Consider the following 20,608-nt stretch of genomic DNA (forward strand, 5'->3'; position numbering starts at 1 on the left):
ATGGTGTAACCACAAAAGAATGATACATATTAAATATTTGATCACCTACAGTGTATTTAAGTGGACTTATACTGATAATTCCTTCCTTCATTCATTCCTTCCTTCCTTCATTCATTCATTCCTTCCTTCCTTCCTTCTGTCCTTCTTTCCTTCCCTCCTTCCTTCCTTCTTTCCATTCCTTCCTTCCTTACCTCCTTCCTTCCTTCCTTCTTTTCTTTCCTTCCTTCCTTCTTTCCTTTCTTTCTTTCTTTCTTTTTTTAAGCAAGTTGAATTATTTGGTACAAAGTTTTTATGGTTACACCACTTAGACATTTTTACCATAATCCTCTAATATATTCTCTCTAAATGGATTAAAAGCAGAAATTTGATGCTGGGTCCACAAAAAAAGAATGTATGAAGTTATTCATACGTTTATTTTCACATTTTAACCTTTTAAATTTAAACTAAACCACATGGACACAAAAACCCATCATTGATCCATTTATAAGTACAGTTAAGAAGTGCAGCCTTCATAACTAGGAGTTTAATAACTGTTGAACTTCAGCAGTCTGACAGATGAGTGCTACAGAAACGCTGCATTAATGGAAATGTTTGAAGGTGTTTCTTATCTTTTTAAAAGTTTTGTTTTACCACAAACTAAACAGGATCCAACATATCAGCTGTTCATTAAGTGTTGAGCTCGCTGTAATTCTTCATATCACCACCAGATGGCATCAACATGAAGGATTTTAAAGTCTCCCACATGTTTTCATTTAAACGAACTAAAGCCACATTTACATATTCACTGTTAGGCATCTAATAAATCTAATAAATGTTTTTTTTCTCATAAAAGATTAAAGAAAACTGATTTAAAAGGAGATTTTTTTTGTCTCATTCTCAACAACACAGCAAGCAGCAGCATTAAACGCTGTGAAATTTGGCTTCTTTGAGCTCTAGTTTTAATTAGATTATAAAACAGATATGTGCAATATTAAATTAAATATATACATACAAATATAGGCTGTATTGCAATTACACATGGCTGCTAAATAGCTAAATAAAGTCCCAAAATGTGATAACCTATGATAGTTTTCTATATGTTGTATTTTACTTGATTTTATACTTTGTGTTTATTCTATTTTTTATTTTTTTGTACTATTTTTACTATTTTAAAATTATTGTTACTTTTATTTCCCATTTTCTTTTTCTTTCTTCTTTATTTATTTATTTATTTTTTACATAACTTTAGTCTCTTTTCGGTCCCTTTTTAATGTGAAGCACCTGATGTATGTCATTTGTTAGTTATTATTATTATTATTATTATTACTTTTATTATTATTATCATTTCTCAGATGCACACAGCTGCTACACATAATGGAGAAAACTCAACTGCTCAAGTTTAACTTTTTTTTAGCACCACATAGTTGAAATTCTTGCTGTTGTTGCACATAAAGGATGATTTAAAAAGAGCTGCAGGGCATCCAGACGAAAATCCTTTTAATTAACAATTTATTAATATTAATAACTGATGACTTGAACTAACTTCCTTAAAGAATTATTAAGTATAACTGCAGATCTGATGAAGGTCTGGTGCATCCTGATAGTTTACATCACTAAATCCTCCGTAGAAGTCACAGACTGATGCAGGCAGGACGCAGACTGATGCAGGCAGGACGCAGACTGATGCAGGCAGGACGCAGACATGCAGACGTTCAGACGTTCAGACTAACTCCTCGCTGTGTTTTCTAGGCGTTGTATCTCATAGCAACCAACGGGACGCCGGAGCTGCAGAACCCGGAGAAACTGTCGACGACATTCAGAGACTTCCTGAACCGATGTCTGGAGATGGACGTGGAGAAGAGAGGGTCGGCTAAAGAGCTGCTGCAGGTACTGTCAGAGTGTGTGTGTGTGTGTGTGTCTGTGTGTGTCTGTGTGTGTGTGTGTGTGTGTGTGTGTGTGTGTGTGTGTATAGACAGACAGGTTGAATCCAGAAAAACAGCCACCCCCTCACTCAAAACTGGTTTAATAGAAAACAAGTTCATTGATACTTGAAAATCTGAGTGAAAGAAAATGAGATCAACATTTGAAGAAGAATTGTGATATTGTGATCTTTAAAATATATTTTTAGAAATGTAGAAACCAAATTTGAGAGTTTTTAAAATCGTCATAAATACATAAATATATTATATATTTCCCGAATGATGAATTAACTGTTTTCTCTTCTTTTGTACTGTGCACTGAAACATTTTTCTTTATTTTCTCCACCTCCCCCCCTTTCCTTTACCTCCTTCTCCCACTCCTCTACTCTTTCTTTTTCTTTCCAGCATCAGTTTCTGAAGATGGCGAAGCCTCTCTCCAGTCTGACTCCGCTCATCGTGGCGGCCAAGGAGGCGGCCAAGAACAACCGCTAGCGAACCTTTGCACTCGTTCTTTTTAGATCTGTCTGTCGCTCCTCCTTCTCTCCCCCCCGTCTGCCATCCCTCCTTCTTCTCTCTGTTTCTCTTGGGGAAGACGGGAGGGCGTCTGGCTGCCCCTACAGTCTTTCTCTCCCTTCTTCTTTTTAGTCTTCTGCAACCTGCACCGACTGCCCCCCCCTTTAAACCCTGCCATGACCTCTGACCCCAAGCTTGCCCCCCCCTCCACCACCACCACTCCATCCCTTCTTCTACCCTCACAGGGAGAGAGAAGGGTAGTTTCTTCTCTGTCGCCTCTTTTTCGACACTCTGGACTGGGTGAGGAGGACGGGCACTAACTGAATGACATCATCCATCGTGTGATGTCATCGCTGACATCACCACTCCCCCCCCCACCCGGTACGATCAACCCAGTGTGGGAGAGAGAGAGAGCCCAAAGACTCATGGGAGTTTTTTTTTTTTTTTTTTTTTAACGTTGTCTGTTAAAGCCCCGGACCACAACAGCCAATCAGCACCTTCTGCTGCAGACTGTGTGTGTGTGTGTGTGTGTGTGTGTGTGTGTGTGTGTGTGTGTGTGTGTGTGTGTGTGTGTGTTAGCTAAGGTCCTAGCTTCCTGTCATTGGTCTCTGGGTTTCAGTCGGATTTATTTCTTCATCTTCTCTCTAAAAAGTGCATTTTTAATTTTCTCACAGCTTTCTTTTTTAAATCAATCTTTCTCTGTGTGTGTGTGTGTGTTTGAGTGTTTGAACCGGGGGAAGGAAGGGGGGGGGGGGGGGGGGCTGATGTTTGCATATTGATTAAGTTGATTGTAGTGTTACCTTGTGTAGTTTTCGACAGGGAGCAGGTGAGCGTTGGTACTTTTTGTCCTGTCTGCAGTGTGAGTTGTGAGTTAGAGAATATTAAATATTAATAATGAGGAAACACTGGCGCTCCCAGAGCCACGATGGACTGAGTTTGGAGGGTTTTTTGGAGGTTTTCAGGACCAGTATTTTTTTTACAGCAACATTTTTCATTCACTCTTGAGGTTCTTTATACTTGAATTAATCTTTGTCTTTAAGTAAATAACTGAGTCTGATTCTGGTCTAGCTTCAGATCTCAGTGGTTCAGACTCTTTCTGTCAGAGAAGCTCGACTGTTATCTGAAGAACTGAGTAAAATATGCGTAACCCATCTAACTCTGCAGCTCTGCTTGTGTCCAACAAGTGGCCAAAAAAATATCAATGAATTCAGCTTTAAATGATAATAATATGATTTTTTTTTTACTTCATTCAGCGTTCCTGATTCTTTCTTTTTTTTTGGAGTTGTCTCAGCTCATGTTGGCTTTCTCCTCCTCATTAAAAAGTCATTTGCTGCTCATTGTTGATTACTATATTAATTTATTTAATTTATGTTTTTAAAAGGCTTCCACATTTCTGGTTAAATATGAAGCTGGAATTTGGCTCAGTTAAACCCGAAATGTTTTCTTTTCAGAGCTTTGTGTCACCTCAGTATGATAAGAAAACAAGCTTGGTCCTAAAATGACGAAAATGTGGACAGCAGTAAATAAGCTCCTGATCTTCTTTTAAAAGGTGCCGTTTGTAGAATTTAGTGGAATCGAGGCAGAAAAGAAATATAATATTCTTAAGTGTTTTAATTAGTGTACAAACACTGGCTCTAGAGAAAAGGCCTTTTGCATTGTTAATACGCCATCATTGGTTCTTCTAGGGTGAAGGTGACGTGTTGCAATCTGCCTTTTCGCCACTAGATGGCACTAAATCTTACACACGGCACCTTTTTAAAGCTAAATGGCATCAATCACTCTTACCAGTTTATTTTTTGTGTCTTCATACATCAAAACATCAGGACAGGAACATACAGGAAATGATAGAATAAGTTTACATCATCATATGTGAAGAGTAGTTGGGTCTTCACCTGTAATCCAACCTGCCAAACTCAGTCCATCTACCGGTTTTTTGGGACTTCACTGTCTGCTGCGGGCTCGACGCTGAGACTGTGAGAGCGAGAATGTGCATGTGCAACGACATTTTATTATTTTTCTTCTTTTGATACGGTACGTTTAAAAAAAAATGACAAGACAAAAAAAATGATCATGAGAAGAAGAAATGAGTCGTAAAGAGACGATACATGAAGGACGCTTGTGTACGATAGGAAAGATGACATGTAATCCTATTTTCTGAAGAATGACAAAAATACAAAGTTGTATTTTTTCTTTTTTCCTGCCTGGAGGACTATCTGATACCCCCACCCCCCATCCGACCCCCTCCAGTACTATGAGGTGTATATTTTACTTGCAAGAAAAAAACTGCGCTGACAAAAAAAAGAAAAGACGACAACAATCTGTTCAGCTTTTGTTTACAGATTAATTTAGTTTTTTTTTATACTTAATCAGTGTCAGAGAACCAGTTCACCGCCTGGTCTTGATTTGAGTATTTGTTGATTTATTTTTTCTGCTGATTTTAAAGGAACAGATTTTCTCCCTACTCCTACAAACTTGTCTTGTAACTGAAGGGGAGTCACAGGAGGTTCAAAATCCTGCAAGAGCCAAAGTTCCCATCAAACTGCCACGGGTTGTTGTTCGCTCCGGATTCAGATCAGAGCGTCAAATCCATGAAACACCTGCAATGTTAAAAAAATAATAATAATAAAGTAGATCGAACTGTTTCCAAAACATCTGAACTAAAACTATCACTATGATTTTTCTGCTCTTAGGTTTATTTTTTTACGTATAGTGTCGACGTACCTCTGGCCTTAAACTGTTTCAAAGGTGCAAGACTACTTTGGTACCGGTCTTGAAAGCAAAAAACACCGGCAACATTTTTAGGCAAACCGTGACTGCTGCTGTCTGCTGGGAGAGAGGAGGGATCCGATTTAAAAGTGTCTTTGAGGAAGACGATGAATGACACAACGGTTCAGTGTGGAGAACGAGGGCTGAAAACACATAAAACTGCCTGAAACTGTTGCCATCGTGTGTGTGTGTGCGTGCGTGAGTGCGGTTTTTTGCTTGTCCTGAACCGAACCTCTGCACACAGCTGGACTGGACTGAGATCGCTATTAATGGTCTGAAACGTCTTAAAAAATCAGGTGAACTTTAAAGTTTTGCTGTCATCAAGGAAGAATCAATCAAACCTTGGTACGATGTCATTTTTACCACTTCACAAACTCATATTAATCTGATGAATTAAAAACTGGATGATATATTATTGTTGAACCAACTGCAAAGTCGCAGACATACAGTTTAATAATGTGCTAGTTGGATAAATGATCACTTATATAAGGTACGACTAAGATCCATACACAGACGCTATAGTCCTCTATCACATAGGCTATGTCATTTTTTACCATGATATTATATCTTGATTCTAATAATAATAAATATCTTTGGTAAAAATAAGAGATTAAAGGTGAATTCAGACTCAGTCCAGAGTCTGTAGAGGTTCTCGGTTCAGTCCAGGATGAGACGGTCAAATGCAGTCTTCACCCCCCAGTGTATCAGAGCCATAATTTATCTGTTTATAAGTCATTTTTGATTATTTGAAACACTGAAAAATGAAAAAAATAAAACTGTACAAAAACTGAGAACATGGTCTTCTGTTTTTTTAATCTCCTGATAAATATAATGAATGTGAACATGTTGAATTTAAGATACTATCATCACTGTGAGTAATGTTTGTAGAGGCTGTTAATCTTTGCAATAGGACTGAATTTATGAGTGAAATGAAATTACAGCTTCCATTTATTATTTATTATTCCATTTATTGACAGTAAACCTGAATGCAGTCTCATGGGTTACCCTTTAAATTTGACTAAACCACATGGACAAAAAGTAATTGACCCCAATACAAAAAACAAACTCAAATCCTTTTATCTAATCCAGCAGAAGTGGTAGTATGCTATCGGACTGCATTGACGTTAATTTAAATTTAATCAGTGCAGCTCCTCACAGTGACCGCTAGAGGGAAGCGATTCATTAAAAATACTCAGGTCAACATGAGTTTATCCAACATATTATTGAGCTATGTCACCTAAAATAAGAACATAAATCCTTATAATAATGAATGAATAATGTCAAATTAACAGTCAAATTACCTTTTATCTTGAATAACATATAAGCTACAATTATTTCTCAAATTCAAATAGATCAGAACTCTATATTGCAAAAGAAGTAGTAGTAGTAGAAGAAGATTACTATAATTGACAAATATACAAATATCAACTGTTCTGGCAGTATTTTATATCAAGAAGCACAAAGTCGTTCGTTGTCTTTCTGAGAGTCTATTCAGTCGTCTGCAGACAGACTCTTTGCTGTCTCAAGTGTGAGATGGCACGAGTGAGCCCAGAGGAAATTGTCAGATTATATACAATACATTATCTTGTGAATCAGAACAATGTAAGCACAATAGTCACGTCATAATATGTGTACAATCCGGACAATGGTTAGTCAGTAGATTATAACATTATGTTCACTCAATCAGCATTTCATGTAACATAAGTGGTGTCATGGTCAGCAGATTATGATACACACAGCCCAGCCTCTCTGTCTGATTTATAACACATGTTTTACTTTATCTTTACTGCATCAAACAGCTCATGTTCAGAGACTTGTGTGTGAGTGAAGACGACAAAATCCAGATCCGGACTCCGGTCCAGATGGATCATCAGGATCCAGCTGATCCTCTCTCAACACTCCTGGATGTTCACTCACTCTGACAGAGATCATCACCAGCTGATAAGAGAAGAAGAAACAGAGGTGATAATTGAGTGTTTAGTGAGACTCGCTTCATCAGCTGTCAGTCAGTGATGCAGCACATCCAGTATAAAGAGCAGCAGGGACTTCAGTCCTGTTCAGACTAGAAGTGGAATAGCTGTGCAGCGTAGCTTGCTTCCTTTCAGCTCTCATGTTAACGTGTTAGAATGAACACATTGAGCTCCAAGCTCACACACCTGCACACACTTTTACTATCAAGTGTGTTTCCTCTGCAGATTTCACTGAAGTACACAGAGGAAATAAAGTGCTGAGAGTCATGAACACTACTGTAACCAGCACAGACTGACTCCAACTCTCTACTGACCTCAGAGTCTCCAGTCTGCAGTCTGGACTCTTCTGAAGATCAGACAGCTGCTTCATGTCTGAATCCTTCAGGTTGTTGTTACTCAGATCCAGCACTCTCAGATGAGAGGGGTTGCCCTTCAGAGCTGAGACCAGAGAAGCACAGCTGATCTTTGACAAACTGCAGCAATTCAACCTGAAAAAAGAATAAATGATGTAGATAAAAATCAATTTATAGTCCAATCAGATGAATTCAGGTTTTAAGTGTGTGTGTGTGTGTGTGTGTGTGTGTGTATGTGTTCTGAAGGATCAATATAAGGGGAAAAAATCTTGAAAACACATTACAATTAATGTAATGTATATTAATGTAAATTTAGAAAATATTTCTCCCTCAATAAGTAAACTTGATCAAGTTAAAACTAGGCCTGTCAGCATGAACGCATTTATCGTGTTGGATTAAGGGCCGAGCATAACATACTGTAGGTCTTTTGTTTAAATCACAACTGTGCACAGTCCACAGCATGTGTTGGTATGGAGGAGTCTTTCTGCTGCTGTCATATTCCTGCACTGTCTTTGACAAGCTTCAGCTGCTTGATAATGAGCTAATACTTAGAATCAGGTGTGTTAGAGTGGGGAGATATGTAAAACATGCAGGGCAGTAGCTCTCCAGGAGCAGGTTGGAGACCACGGCTCTAGGCAGCTAATACAGTATAGCAGCTAGCATCTATGTTCCTTTTTAACTTAAAATAACATTTAAGTGCATGTTGTAATAACTCGATTTCCACCCAGCAGACATTTTACTCATCATGCTGCTCTAACTGAACCAGTTACAACAAGTAACCACTGCAGACACACAACACAGTGCACATGTTCACATTTACTTAGTAAAGGTGTAAATGCAAAGATCCATCTCTGGATTTCAACTATCGATTATTTATCATTCAAATAAGAATCACGATTAATCAGATAAAGTATTTTTTTTTTGTCCAGCCCTCAAGTTTAGAAGATAGAGACTCCAAACACCTGAACCCAACAGGAAACAGGTTAAAACTTTCAAATATAAAAATGAAGAGGTTCAGAGTGAATTATCCAGTGTTGAATTCTTCTTGTTATATAAAGGTTTTAAATGTGCAGCTCAACATTAATCTGACACAGTTGATAGACTAAACCACTGATGAAGAAAATAGACTTTACCATTAATATACTCAGAGTGGATTAGCCTAATATCAGCTTTATGTCTGCAGTTTAGTGTCATCACAACTGTCACATCTTATTCATGTCAGCACAGAAGTGAAAATGGTGTCTTACCTCAGATCCTCCAGTCTGCAGTCGGGACTCTCAATAAAGTCACACAGTAGTTTCATCCCTGAATCTTGCAGCTTGTTTCCTCCCAGATTCAGACCTCTCAGATGGGAGGGGTTGTCCTTCAGAGCTGAGACCAGAGAAGCACAGCTGATCTCTGACAAACTGCAGTCAAACAATCTGGATAAAGAATAAATGATGTAGATAAAATTATTCATAGTCCAATCAGATGAATTCAGGTTTTAAATGTGTAATTAAATGTTACTATATCCTAAACAATGAGTTTTTATCTAAAATGATCATATGGTCAGCCCTCTACAGACATTATCCAAATGTCACCACAACATTCAGACACATATTAATGTCAACACTGAGTCATGAATAATTCTATATTATATTCATACTTTAAACACGTGCAGTGTTCTATCTACCTATCTGTGGAACTGTGTGTGTGTGTATGTGTCTGTGTGTGTAAAATAATAATAATATCAGAAAACAAAAACAATTCATGAAGTAAAACTGGTGTCTTACATCAGATCCTCCAGTCTACAGTCTGGACTCTTCAGAAAATCACCCATTCCTGAAACCTGCAGCTTGTTAAAACTCAGATACAGTGCTCTCAGAAGGGAGGGGTTGTCCTCCAGAGCTGAGACCAGAGAAGCACAGCTGATCTCTGACAAACTGCAGTCCATCAACCTGAATAAAGAATAAATGATGTAGATAAAAATCAATTTATAGTCCAATCAGATGAATTCAGGTTTTAAATGTGTGTGTGTGTGTGTGTGTGTGTGTGTGTGTGTGTGTGTGTGTGTGTGTGTGTGTGTGTGTGTGTTCTGAGGGATCATTATCAGTAAACAACATTATCAGTAATTCATGAAAGCACATTAAAATTAATGTAAACTTAAAACATTTCTCTTTCAGCAGTATATTTGATCAATTTAAAACAGATATTAGTTCAGATGTTACTTTTTACCAAAAATTAACAGTAACAGACTGTCAGTGAACTGACCACAGATCCTCCAGTCTGCAGTCTGGACTCTTCAGGAAATCACACAGTAGGTTCATTACTGAATACTGCAGCTTGTTTCCATTCAGATCCAGCAGCTTCAGATGGGAGGGGTTGCACTTCACAGCTGAGACCAGAGAAACACAGCTGATCTCTGATAAACTGCAGTCCCTGACTCTGAATAAAGAATAAATGATGTTACTTTAGAAGACAAAGTTCATGCTTGAAATCATTCAGTGTTTCATAATCTGTTCAGAGCTGAAGAAGGTTTAAATGTAGAAGTTTAGAAAATGGAAACTCCAAACAGCTGAACCCAACAGGATGCAGGTTCAAAACTGTCAAATACAAACAGTGAAAAAGAGCTCTCATTAATATTAATGACAACATGCTGCTACTTCAGTAAAGACGTAGTGACTTCACCTCTTAAACTCTGCAGCTCCACCACTGACTCCATCTATACAAACTCATGTTGTGCAGCCAAACACTAGTTAAAAAACCCACAGAGATTTATTTCAGATTCTACTCAAGATCCCAACGTTTACAAAGATAGCTAATATGTCAGGATGGATTTTGGGAGAATAGGAGGAAAAGGATGTTCAATATATCTACAATATTTATATTTAATAGTGTCACCATAATAAAATCACAGCATGTTGTGTTTAAATATTTCAGTCAGTATAAACACTGCACAGCTTCATAGAATTGTTGGAACAAGTAAATACTGGATATTATGTTTGTTCTGTTTGAGTTTTTTTATTTAAACAACAAAATTAAAGTGTGTGTGTTGTGAAGGATGACTATCAGTAAACAAATGCTAATAATAATGAAAACATTTATTAATGTAAATGTAGAATATATTTCTCCTTCAGAAAGTAACGTTGATCAATTTAAAACAGATATTAGTTCAGATGTGACTCTTTACAAAAAATTATGAACATTCCTTTACTTTAACAACAAACAGTGAACATTTTCTACAGTTTCTTTAAGAATCAGTCATCTTTTATAACTACATACTAAACTATACAGTAAAAAATAAATATGATAATATAAAAATAACTTCATGGATGTAAGTTATATGTGTTCATAGATTAGGTTCAGTTCAAGATCAAGATCAACAATAGTAACAGACTGTCAGTGAACTGACCCCAGAGCCTCCAGTCTGCAGTCTGGACTCTTCAGAAAATCACCCAGTAGCTTCATTCCTGAATCCTGCAGCTTGTTTTTACTCAGATTCAGCCATCTGAGATGGGAGGGGTTGCACTTCACAGCTGAGACCAGAGAAACACAGCTGATCTCTGACAAACTGCAGTCCTGCAAACTGAATAAAGAATAAATTATGTTACTTAAGAATACAAAGTTCATGCTTGAAATCATTCAGTGTTTCATAATCTGTTCAGAGCTGAAGAAGGTTTAAATGTAGAAATTTAGAAAATGGAATTAATTCATTACCTGATGTGAAGCTTAAAAATATGACAGTGAGACTTTTTTGCTCTTGATGTTTAATTTAAGGGAGTGCCACTAGAGTGCCAACCTGCCTCACAGGTTGGCACTCTAGTGGACACAAACAATTGACTGGCACTATGCCACCTAGGAACACTGAGTAGCAGCCTCATTGCATCATTGTATGCTACCTTGAGCCTCTGCATAATCTTTTTCTTATAGTTAGACCACAATTGGACAGTATAAAATGTGATTATTAAATGTGTGAGTGATATATATAGGTTCTGAACAAAGAACACTTCACAGAGTCAGAGCACATAGAAAACTTCCTTATGAGCATGCTAGCTTGAGAATAAATTTTACAGCGCTGTCGATGGATGTCTTTGTCATCCGTCCAGTCATCGGATATGACAAGACCTAGGTATTTAATTTCCTCACACACAGCAAGAGGACTGTCAGACAAATAAAAGGTTGGAAAAGTTGATTTCTTGTCCCCAGCGCTTCTAACTATCATAATGTGGCTTTTCTTAGAGTTATACTTTATGTCATAATCAAGGCCATATTGAGAGCACATCTTCAACTGCTGCAGCCCAGCACTATATGGACAGAGCAAGACCAGGTCGTCTGCATACATAAGATGATTAACAATAGTGTTGCCCACAAGACAACTAGTGTTTAGCCTATTTAACTGACTTGATCATTCATCCATTAAATGAAATAGGAGATAAAGAATCATCTTTTATAACTACAGACTAAACTGTACAGTGACAATAGGTATGATAATCTGAAAATAACTTAATGGATGTAAGTTATATATGTAAATAAATTAGGTTCAGTTGTTAAACTTTAAGATCAACAATAGTAACAGACTGTCAGTGAACTTACTCCTGTCTCTCCAGTCTGCAGTCTGGACTCTTCAGAAAATCACACAGAAGCTTCATTACTGAATCCTGCAGCTTGTTGTTACTCAGATAAAGCTCTCTCAGATGGGAGGGGTTGCACTTCACAGCTGAGACCAGAGAAGCACAGCTGATCTCTGACAAACTGCAGTCATCCAACCTGAATAAATAATAAATGATGTTACTTTAGAAGACAAAGTTCATGCTTGAAATCATTCAGTGTTTCATAATCTGTTCAGAGCTGAAGAAGGTTTAAATGTAGAAGTTTAGAAAATGGATCAGACATGTTGGACTAAAAACCTTGCTCATTATTTATTACATGACCTTCTTCTTCCTCTACATGTTAATGGTGGCAGTAATCATTCCTCCTGTCCATACTGACTGTGAAGTGGTCTCTTCCTAACACAGCTACACTGCAGGAAATGACTTCATAAGTTCAGTTAAAGCTAATATGAGGCTTTGACAGTCTGGTAGACTCACACTTGATTGATCTGACTCAAAGTTTCAGTATATTTAGTATAAAATTCCCTCTTTCAGTTACACTACTATCCCTCCATTGCAGCTCAGGAAACACTGAAGAAACTCAAAGATACTAACTTGATATGTGGAACTCTTCTTTAGACTGCTGAAGCCTCAAATTAGTTTAAACTCTGGAAGTCATTTTTACACAGAACAAGACTGTGGATTTTGAATTCATGAAAGAATTAACTTTTGATAAGATATGAATTAAATATATAGAAAAAATAAACAAAGCTACAGTTAGTGAACTGACCTCAGAGTCTTCAGTTTACAGTTTGGACCCTCCAGTCCAGCAGAGAGAAGCTCCACTGATGAATCAGACAGCTTGTTGTTACTCAGGTCCAGATCAGTCAGATGTGGGTTGGACTTCAGAGCTGAGGCCAAAACTTCACAGTGAAACTCTGAGAGTCCACAGCCAGAAAGTCTGTAAAGCCACATATATTACAACATATGTTATGATGAAAGAGGACACTTTATATTTAAGTAAGTAAGTAAGTAAGTGTTTAATTGTCTCTCTCACGAGAGAAATTTGTCTTGGGTACACAAGAAGCACATTTACTTCATGCATTTGGATACAAAACAGTTTGACATTCTTTACTTTTACTTTACTCTTCACATGAGAGGTTCAAATAATCATTTTATTAGTTTAATGGACAGCAACAGTTGAGAGACAACAGGAAACGAGGAGAGATCAGCAGATATTGCAGTTATATGGCATGCGTCTGTTGTGGAAATTGTCTGAAAACACTTACCACAAATATGAAATAATGCACAAACACTGATAGGTTGAAGATTAAATAATTATTATTGTACAATAAGGAGACAGCATACATACAGAATTACATAAGCTCATCTCAATGAGTAAGGGCAAACCTAAACTATTATGGTTTCTAAGAGAACAAAGAAATCATCTGTCATTGGTCAAACATATCAGTCTATTATGATATTATGATATTACCCAATAGAACATCCCGTCGTAAATGATTCCTTGTCCTTATTTGGACATGGGCCAAGTTAAGGAAAGAGCGATGTATGAAGCAAAATCAGTAAGCTTACATCCATAGTCTTAGATTAAAATCATCAATCCAATTGTTAATTCTTCTTCACTTTTACACATTTTTTTTTCTTTTACATATTCTTATACAACAACATAACATAACTTTTTGCAAAGCAGTTGTGACAAGGACAATACAAAACATGGCAGTAGATGATGTGGATCTTTCTGGGGGGGGGGTTTTCTCTCTAAATCTGTTTTCTTAAATACTTCTAAATTTTGTTAAAATTAAGAGAAAGTATGTTTTTGAATATGGTAGAAGACTAAGAAAGTTAAGTTAAGGAAAGGAGGAAAGGAAAAAGGGGAGAGGGGTAGATAAATAAAGAAGAAACTATATATACAATTATTCAATAATAACTCCATAGAACCATATGAAACATTGGTGTCTAGATATGGTTTAGAACAAAAACAGTTTTTTAAATACTTGCAAGTAAGGAGTTATGTAAATCAGAACAATCAGGGAAAGCTAGATAACTATATTCTAAGATTTATAGCAGAAAACAGGAATAAAAACATAAAACTAGTAAATATTTACTCAATCCTTCAAAATGTAACAAAAATGGAAACTAAGATAAAGGAACAATGGGGGAAAGAGTTATCTATAGACATTCCAGATGAAGAATGGAGAGAATTCTTAAAAGAAAATTTTCAAATATCACAGTCTAAACACTGGAAGGAATATGCCTGGAAAGTGAGCCAAAGATATTTTATTACTCCAATTAGATGTAAATTAAACAAAACAGAGGAAACAAGCTGCTGGAGAGGGTGTGGTGAGAAAAAAGCAAATCAAACACACATATTCTTTACCTGTTCAGTAATACAGGTGTACATAGGACAATAGAACAAACACTGCAAATGGGAAAAACTCACTCTAACAGTTAGAAATCAAAAAGAAAAATGGAATAAATTGTATCCAGAGCATATAGTTGGAAGAATCAGAGCCTCCTAATAAGTGCATACTGTAGACAGATAGCTATACGCATACACACACACATGCACACACATATGCACACATATACACACTTAAAGACAGTGTAGATATCCCCTGGAGCCTTTTTTTAATTATTTTTTTTATTTTATTTTATTTATTTATTGGTCTGTTTGTTTTTCTTTTTTTTGTATTTTGTGTCTCTGTGTATGGTATTTGTTGTCTCCTCTCTGTAAAAAAAAAAAAAAAAAAAAAAAAAAAAAAAAGAGTACAACAGAGACTGTGGTCCATTGTGAATTTGCTAGCAGGAAAAGTACTTCAATAAAGTAATAAAAAAAAAAAGTTAGCAAAATTAATACTACCGACTGTAAAATCAAGATTGTTTGCGCTCATATTTGAATAAACTCAAGTACATCTGTGATGAAATATAACTGACATGTTATTTCAGAAATAAACAAGTAGAGCATTATTTTAACAAAAATAAGAGTTTTATATAATTTATATTTTAAGATTAAATCTACTGATCTACACTGATGTATAATGTTAATCACATCTGGACTTCTGATCCCATGTCTGTCTCCACAAAGTTAACATGAGGACATTTGGGTTAGAAAACCAGTTTTATTGTCCGCTATTTTTTAAATTTTATTTAGTTCAACTCATATAAAGATTAAATCTACTGATCTACATTGATGTATAATGTTAATCACATCTGGACTTACTGAGCCTTTCTGCAGTTCCTCACAGCTGGGATCAGTCTCCGTCGTCCCTCCTCTGATGTGTTGTACTTTTTCAGGTCCAACTCATCCAGAACCTCCTCTGACATCTGCAGCATGTAGGCCAGAGCTGAGCACTGGATCTCAGAGAGCTTCTCTGATCTGTTCTCTGACTTCAGGAACTCTTGGATCTCCTGATGTACTGAGCGGTCGTTCATCTCCATCAGACAGTGGAAGATGTTGATGCTTCTGTCAGGAGAGAAATCCTCACTGTTCATCTCCTTCAGGTTGTTGATGACTCTCTGGATGGTTTCTGCACTGTTGTCTGTCTGACCCAGCAGGCTTCCTAAGAGACTCTGGTTGGACTCCAGAGAGAGGCCATGAAGGAAGCGGACAAACAGGTCCAGGTGGCCATTTTCACTGCTGAGAGATTTCTCCATGGCTCCCTTCAGGAAAACCTCCAGAGATGAGCTGTCAATGTTTCTGAAATGAGCAGACATCTTCTTGATGAAAGTCTTTGGTTCTGATTCTCTGTGTTTGTAGTCTTCTCCCAGGAAGTTCTTCAGTACCTTTGTGTTGCTGTTGGTGTAACAGTGGTACATGTAGACTGCAGCCAGAAACTCCTGAACGCTCAGATGAAGAAAGCTGTAGACTGATTTCTGGAAGATCACACTCTCTCTTTTGAGGATCTCTGTACAAAATCCTGATAACACCGAGGCCTCTGTGACATCAAGACCACACTGCTCCAGGTCTTCTTGGTAGAACAGGATGTTTCCTTTCTCCAGTTGTTCAAACGCCAGCCTCCCCAGCTTCAGAAGAAGTTTCCTGTCAGCCTTTGTCAGCTCCTGTGGACTCTTCACTTTTCTTTCATCATACTTGTACTTCTTCGTCTTTGTCTGAACCAGCATGAAGTGTGAGTACATGTCAGTCAGGGTTTTGGGCAGCTCTCCTCTCTGGTCTGTGGTCAACATGTGGTCCAGAACTGTAGCAGTGATCCAGCAGAAGACTGGGATGTGACACATGATGTGGAGGCTCCTGGATGTCTTGATGTGTGAGATGATTCTCCTGGACTGTTTTTTATCACTGAATCTCCTCCTGAAGTACTCCTCCTTCTGGGCGTCAGTGAAGCCTCGTACTTCTGTTACCCTGCTAACACATGAAGGAGGGATCTGATTGGCTGCTGCAGGTCGGGAAGTTATCCAGATGAGAGCCGATGGAAGCAGTTTCCCCTTGATCAGGTTTGTCAGCAGCACGCTGACTGATGACTTCTGTGTGACATCAGACACGACCTCACTGTTGTTGAAATCCAGTGAAAGTCTGCTTTCATCCAGGCCGTCAAAGATGAACAACACTTTACAGACAGCGAGCGTCTCTGCTGTGAGCTTCTGTAATGTTGGATAGAAAACATGGATCAGCATGAGCAGACTGTACTGCTCATCTTTGATAAAGTTCAGCGCCCTGAATGAAAACAGAATCAACAAACTGATATCTTGGTTGTTGGAGCGCTGTGCCCAGTCCAGAGTGAACTTCTGCACTGTGAAGGTTTTTCCAACACCAGCGACGCCGTTCATCAGAACAACTCTGATGTGTTTCTGCTGGTCAGGTAAGACTTTAAAGATGTTGTGACACTTGATTGGAGAGTTATGGAAGGTCTTCATCCTGGAAGCTAGTTCAAGCTGCCTCACTTCATGTTGGGTATTAACCTCTTCACTCAGTCCCTCTATGATGTGGACCTCAGTGTAGATGCTGATGAGGAGGATTTCATTTCCTGCTTCATCAGTCACAGATTCACATGTGCTGCTCAGACTGATCTGATGTTCATCTAAAACCTCCTGCTGACCACGTTCTACTGAAAGAGAAGAAGAAAAAGTGTGAATAAAATGAAATATGACTCACTGTGTTAATGTTCAGCAGGATAGAGGAGGTAGATTCCTGTCCTGTTTTCAGAGATGATGACATCAGCAGACAGATCTTCAGTCTTACTTTGTACAGTGCTGGTCTGACTGTCTGTCTGCAGTCCAGGTCTGGTTCTGGATCTTTCTGCACACTGGGGACAGGAGGAGTGTCCTGATGAAGCAGACTGGTCCCAGTATGAGGTGATGTACTGTCTGCAGAACCAGTGTCCACAGCTGGTAGAGACTGGATCCTTCAGGACGTCCTGACACAAAGAACAGCAGGACAGCTGCTCCTCCACAGAAACAGCCCTCCTCTTCCTCTCTCTGTGGACATGAACACATTCTTTATGTCACATGACATTAGTGGAGACCAACCGACAGTTGTGCATTTCTTTGTTCTTCAGACTTTGGGCTTCAGTACATTCAACCTTACACATACGATATACTACAATTACAGGGGTTCAAAAGTAAATAGAGAGACAAAACAATGTGCCGACGAAGAACACTGCAAGCTAGTAAACATGGATGTACACAATGCAGGACTTGAAACACTACGTTTAAAAGTTTGCTTTGTAAATTATTCACAAGGAGGGAAGTGGATTCAACGCATTTGTTAGAGCACAAGGATACACATAATATGTTGTGGTAAATAAACATGACTTTTGTTTGTTCAGAAGAAAACTCCACAGGCCTCCTTTAAGTTACTCTGAGCCATTACAAGTCAGGAGAAATAATCAGGAGGAAACTGAGCCAAACAGAAAAGTCCACTCTGGAAACTGTCAGACTGCTGCTCTTTTGTGTTGTGCTGCTGAACAGAGAGTTCTGCTAAATATCTTCATAATGCATCTTTTCATCTGTTTCATACAGATATTTCATGAGCTACAAAGCTTTGTTAAACACATCAGCTGACACTTGATATCTAGATGGTTTAACCTGCTGCAGATCATACAATCACTAATAACTGATGAAGATGGTTTGATAGAGTTTGGGTTGTCAGTCAGTGGTATTTGATTTTAAATGACATTTCAGCACTGAATCATCTTCAGGTCAGTTTAAAGTAGAAACAGTCTCTTACTTTGTGTCTGAGGGTCCAGGTTCATTACTGAAGAATAGAGGTTCATGTTTAGACCGGTCACTCTTCATAGACAGACAGCTGGATATTAGAGACTCTGCTCCGTCCTCCTCTTCCTCCTCTTCCTTCATCTTCTGGAGTCTGAGAGGTAAACCAGTAACACTGGAGACACACACACTGTATAATAAACCCAGTCCTGCCTCTCAACTAAGTAATAATAATAATAATGATGATGATAATAATGGTAATAATACTATGATTTATAGAGCACTTTTCAAGTAAATAGCACAAAGGGCTTTCCAAAGAAGAAAAAACAAACTAAGAATTAACATTAATAACAAGTGATAATAAATACATATACACATAAACACATAAAACAAAATAAAACTCTCAATAAAACTTTGAATGAAAGGAACATCAGGGAAAGCAGCTGAACCAACAGCTGATTGTTTTCTATTGGCATTCAAAGACAGAGACAGCTGACCTGATGCTCAATGGAAGAATACTCCAGAGTCGAGGAGCCAGAACTGCAAAGTTTTGATGTACCTTTGTTTTTAATGTGGACTCTGGAGTACTGTATCTTTTTATTACTTTACATTATTAATTTATATTAGTTTACATGACTTTAACTACAACCATGTGTGTTTTCTGTCCATCACAAAGATAAACTTTGACTCTGGTTTAAATCCAACAAACAGACTTCAGATAAACATCTGTGTTGTTCTTAACTGTGACTTCTCTCTATTTTAACAGAACCAGTGAGTCACATTGCATCACTGTGAGGACGCACAAACCAGGAAAAGAAAAAAAGGGAACAACTTTTGAACAAGATTCTGTTTACAGCTTTGTCCGTTTTTCCTTCATATCAACCTCTGGACTTTCACTACATTGTAAATTTGTCTTATTTTTATTGCAATAACCAGATTGCACATTCACTAATGTGGATCTCCCAGTTTGCTGGACTGAAGAGAAACTGTATGAAGGTCAGTGTCAGTATTTGTACATGCAGCCTCATGTCATAATCATCCCATATTCATCACCCTAACAGTTGTTATTTTTAATGAATTCACTGTATCTATAGACAGTTTCTTCCTGTCTCTGCTGAGAATAAGGAGTTGAAGACTGAATCCTTCTCTGCCTTTCCTCCCTGGACTTCACCTCTCTGCCTCTGTCTAGTAAGTAGTAGAGTTAGAGTGATTGAAGCCCAAAGTTCACCATTGATGTTACTTGTTAGGAACATTTTCCCTAAGGAATCAGAGATTATAAAGTTTTACAACATGCTTTTGACGACGAGATGATTTAAATATGATAGTTATTTCCTCCAATACGTCAGGGAACAGTGTTTTTGTATTGTCGCTTCCTCTGTACATGTAATGAACTTGACCCAGACAGAGAGGACTCAAATGCACTTCTCAAAGAAATTTAATAAGAACAAAAAACGCTCCCAAGGAGGATGAAAAAACAACAAAAAACACTCACTAGGAGGAGAGAAAAACACTCAAAGAACAAAACTCAAAACTTGGATTTCTAATGCTGCATGACTGGAACTAGAGACAGACAAAAACGAACTGACAGCAAGCAAAGGGAGACAAGGACTATTTAAACATGAGGTAGGGGAACACAGGTGGAACCAATTAGGGGCGGGGTTAACAATCACAATGGAGGGAAAGCACACAAAGGGGGGAAGTCAGGATCTGAAATGAGAGGGGAAAAGGTGAGTACAAAATAAAACAGGAAGTGCATGACAGGACAGGACATGAGTGACTTGACTAAACAGAAACATATAGGACCCACACATGAACTAAACTAGACACAATCTGACATCACCATAATTAACAGATTTGACGAGACATAACAGTACATTCATAAAGCTGCAGGCGACATGCTAATTTTTCACTGAACTGAACATTTTCTACTCACAGTGGTGTTTGATTTTAAATGACATTTCAACACTGAATCATCTTCAGGTCAGTTTACAGTAGAAACAGTCTCTTACTTTATGTCTGAGGGTCCAGGTTCATTACTGAAGAATAGAGGTTCATGTTTAGACCGGTCACTCTTCATAGACAGACAGCTGGATATTAGAGATTCTGCTCCGTCATCCTCTTCCTCCTCTTCCTTCATCTTCTGGAGTCTGAGAGGTAAACCAGTAACACTGGAGACACACACACACACACACACACACACACACACACAGTATTATAAACCCAGTCCTGCCTCTCATGTTAGTACTGTATCTTCTTATTAGTTTACATGACTTTAACTACAACCATGTGTGTTTTCTGTCCATCACTGTTGTGTAGTTGGAGCTTCTTTCAAGGAGGAAAACGTATAAACT

General features: G+C 37.9%; 1 protein-coding gene across 1 annotated transcript in view; it reads right to left on the reverse strand.

The window, feature by feature from the left end:
* The window catches only part of LOC128359983 (NACHT, LRR and PYD domains-containing protein 14-like), a 139,702-nt gene extending 119,409 nt beyond the window's left edge, over window positions 1-20,293 (reverse strand). Inside the window, 10 exon segments of the mRNA XM_053320297.1 lie at window positions 7,462-7,635; window positions 8,748-8,921; window positions 9,751-9,924; window positions 10,892-11,065; window positions 12,073-12,246; window positions 12,859-13,029; window positions 15,310-17,135; window positions 17,309-17,497; window positions 18,285-18,432; window positions 20,267-20,293. Coding sequence (XP_053176272.1) covers window positions 7,462-7,635; window positions 8,748-8,921; window positions 9,751-9,924; window positions 10,892-11,065; window positions 12,073-12,246; window positions 12,859-13,029; window positions 15,310-17,135; window positions 17,309-17,497; window positions 18,285-18,401 — 3,173 coding nt within the window. The 5' untranslated portion in view covers window positions 18,402-18,432; window positions 20,267-20,293.
* Window positions 20,294-20,608: the final 315 nt, after the last annotated feature.

Source organism: Scomber japonicus, chromosome 6 (assembly GCF_027409825.1).
Source record: "Scomber japonicus isolate fScoJap1 chromosome 6, fScoJap1.pri, whole genome shotgun sequence".
In the NCBI taxonomy this organism is placed as follows: Eukaryota; Metazoa; Chordata; class Actinopteri; order Scombriformes; family Scombridae; genus Scomber; species Scomber japonicus.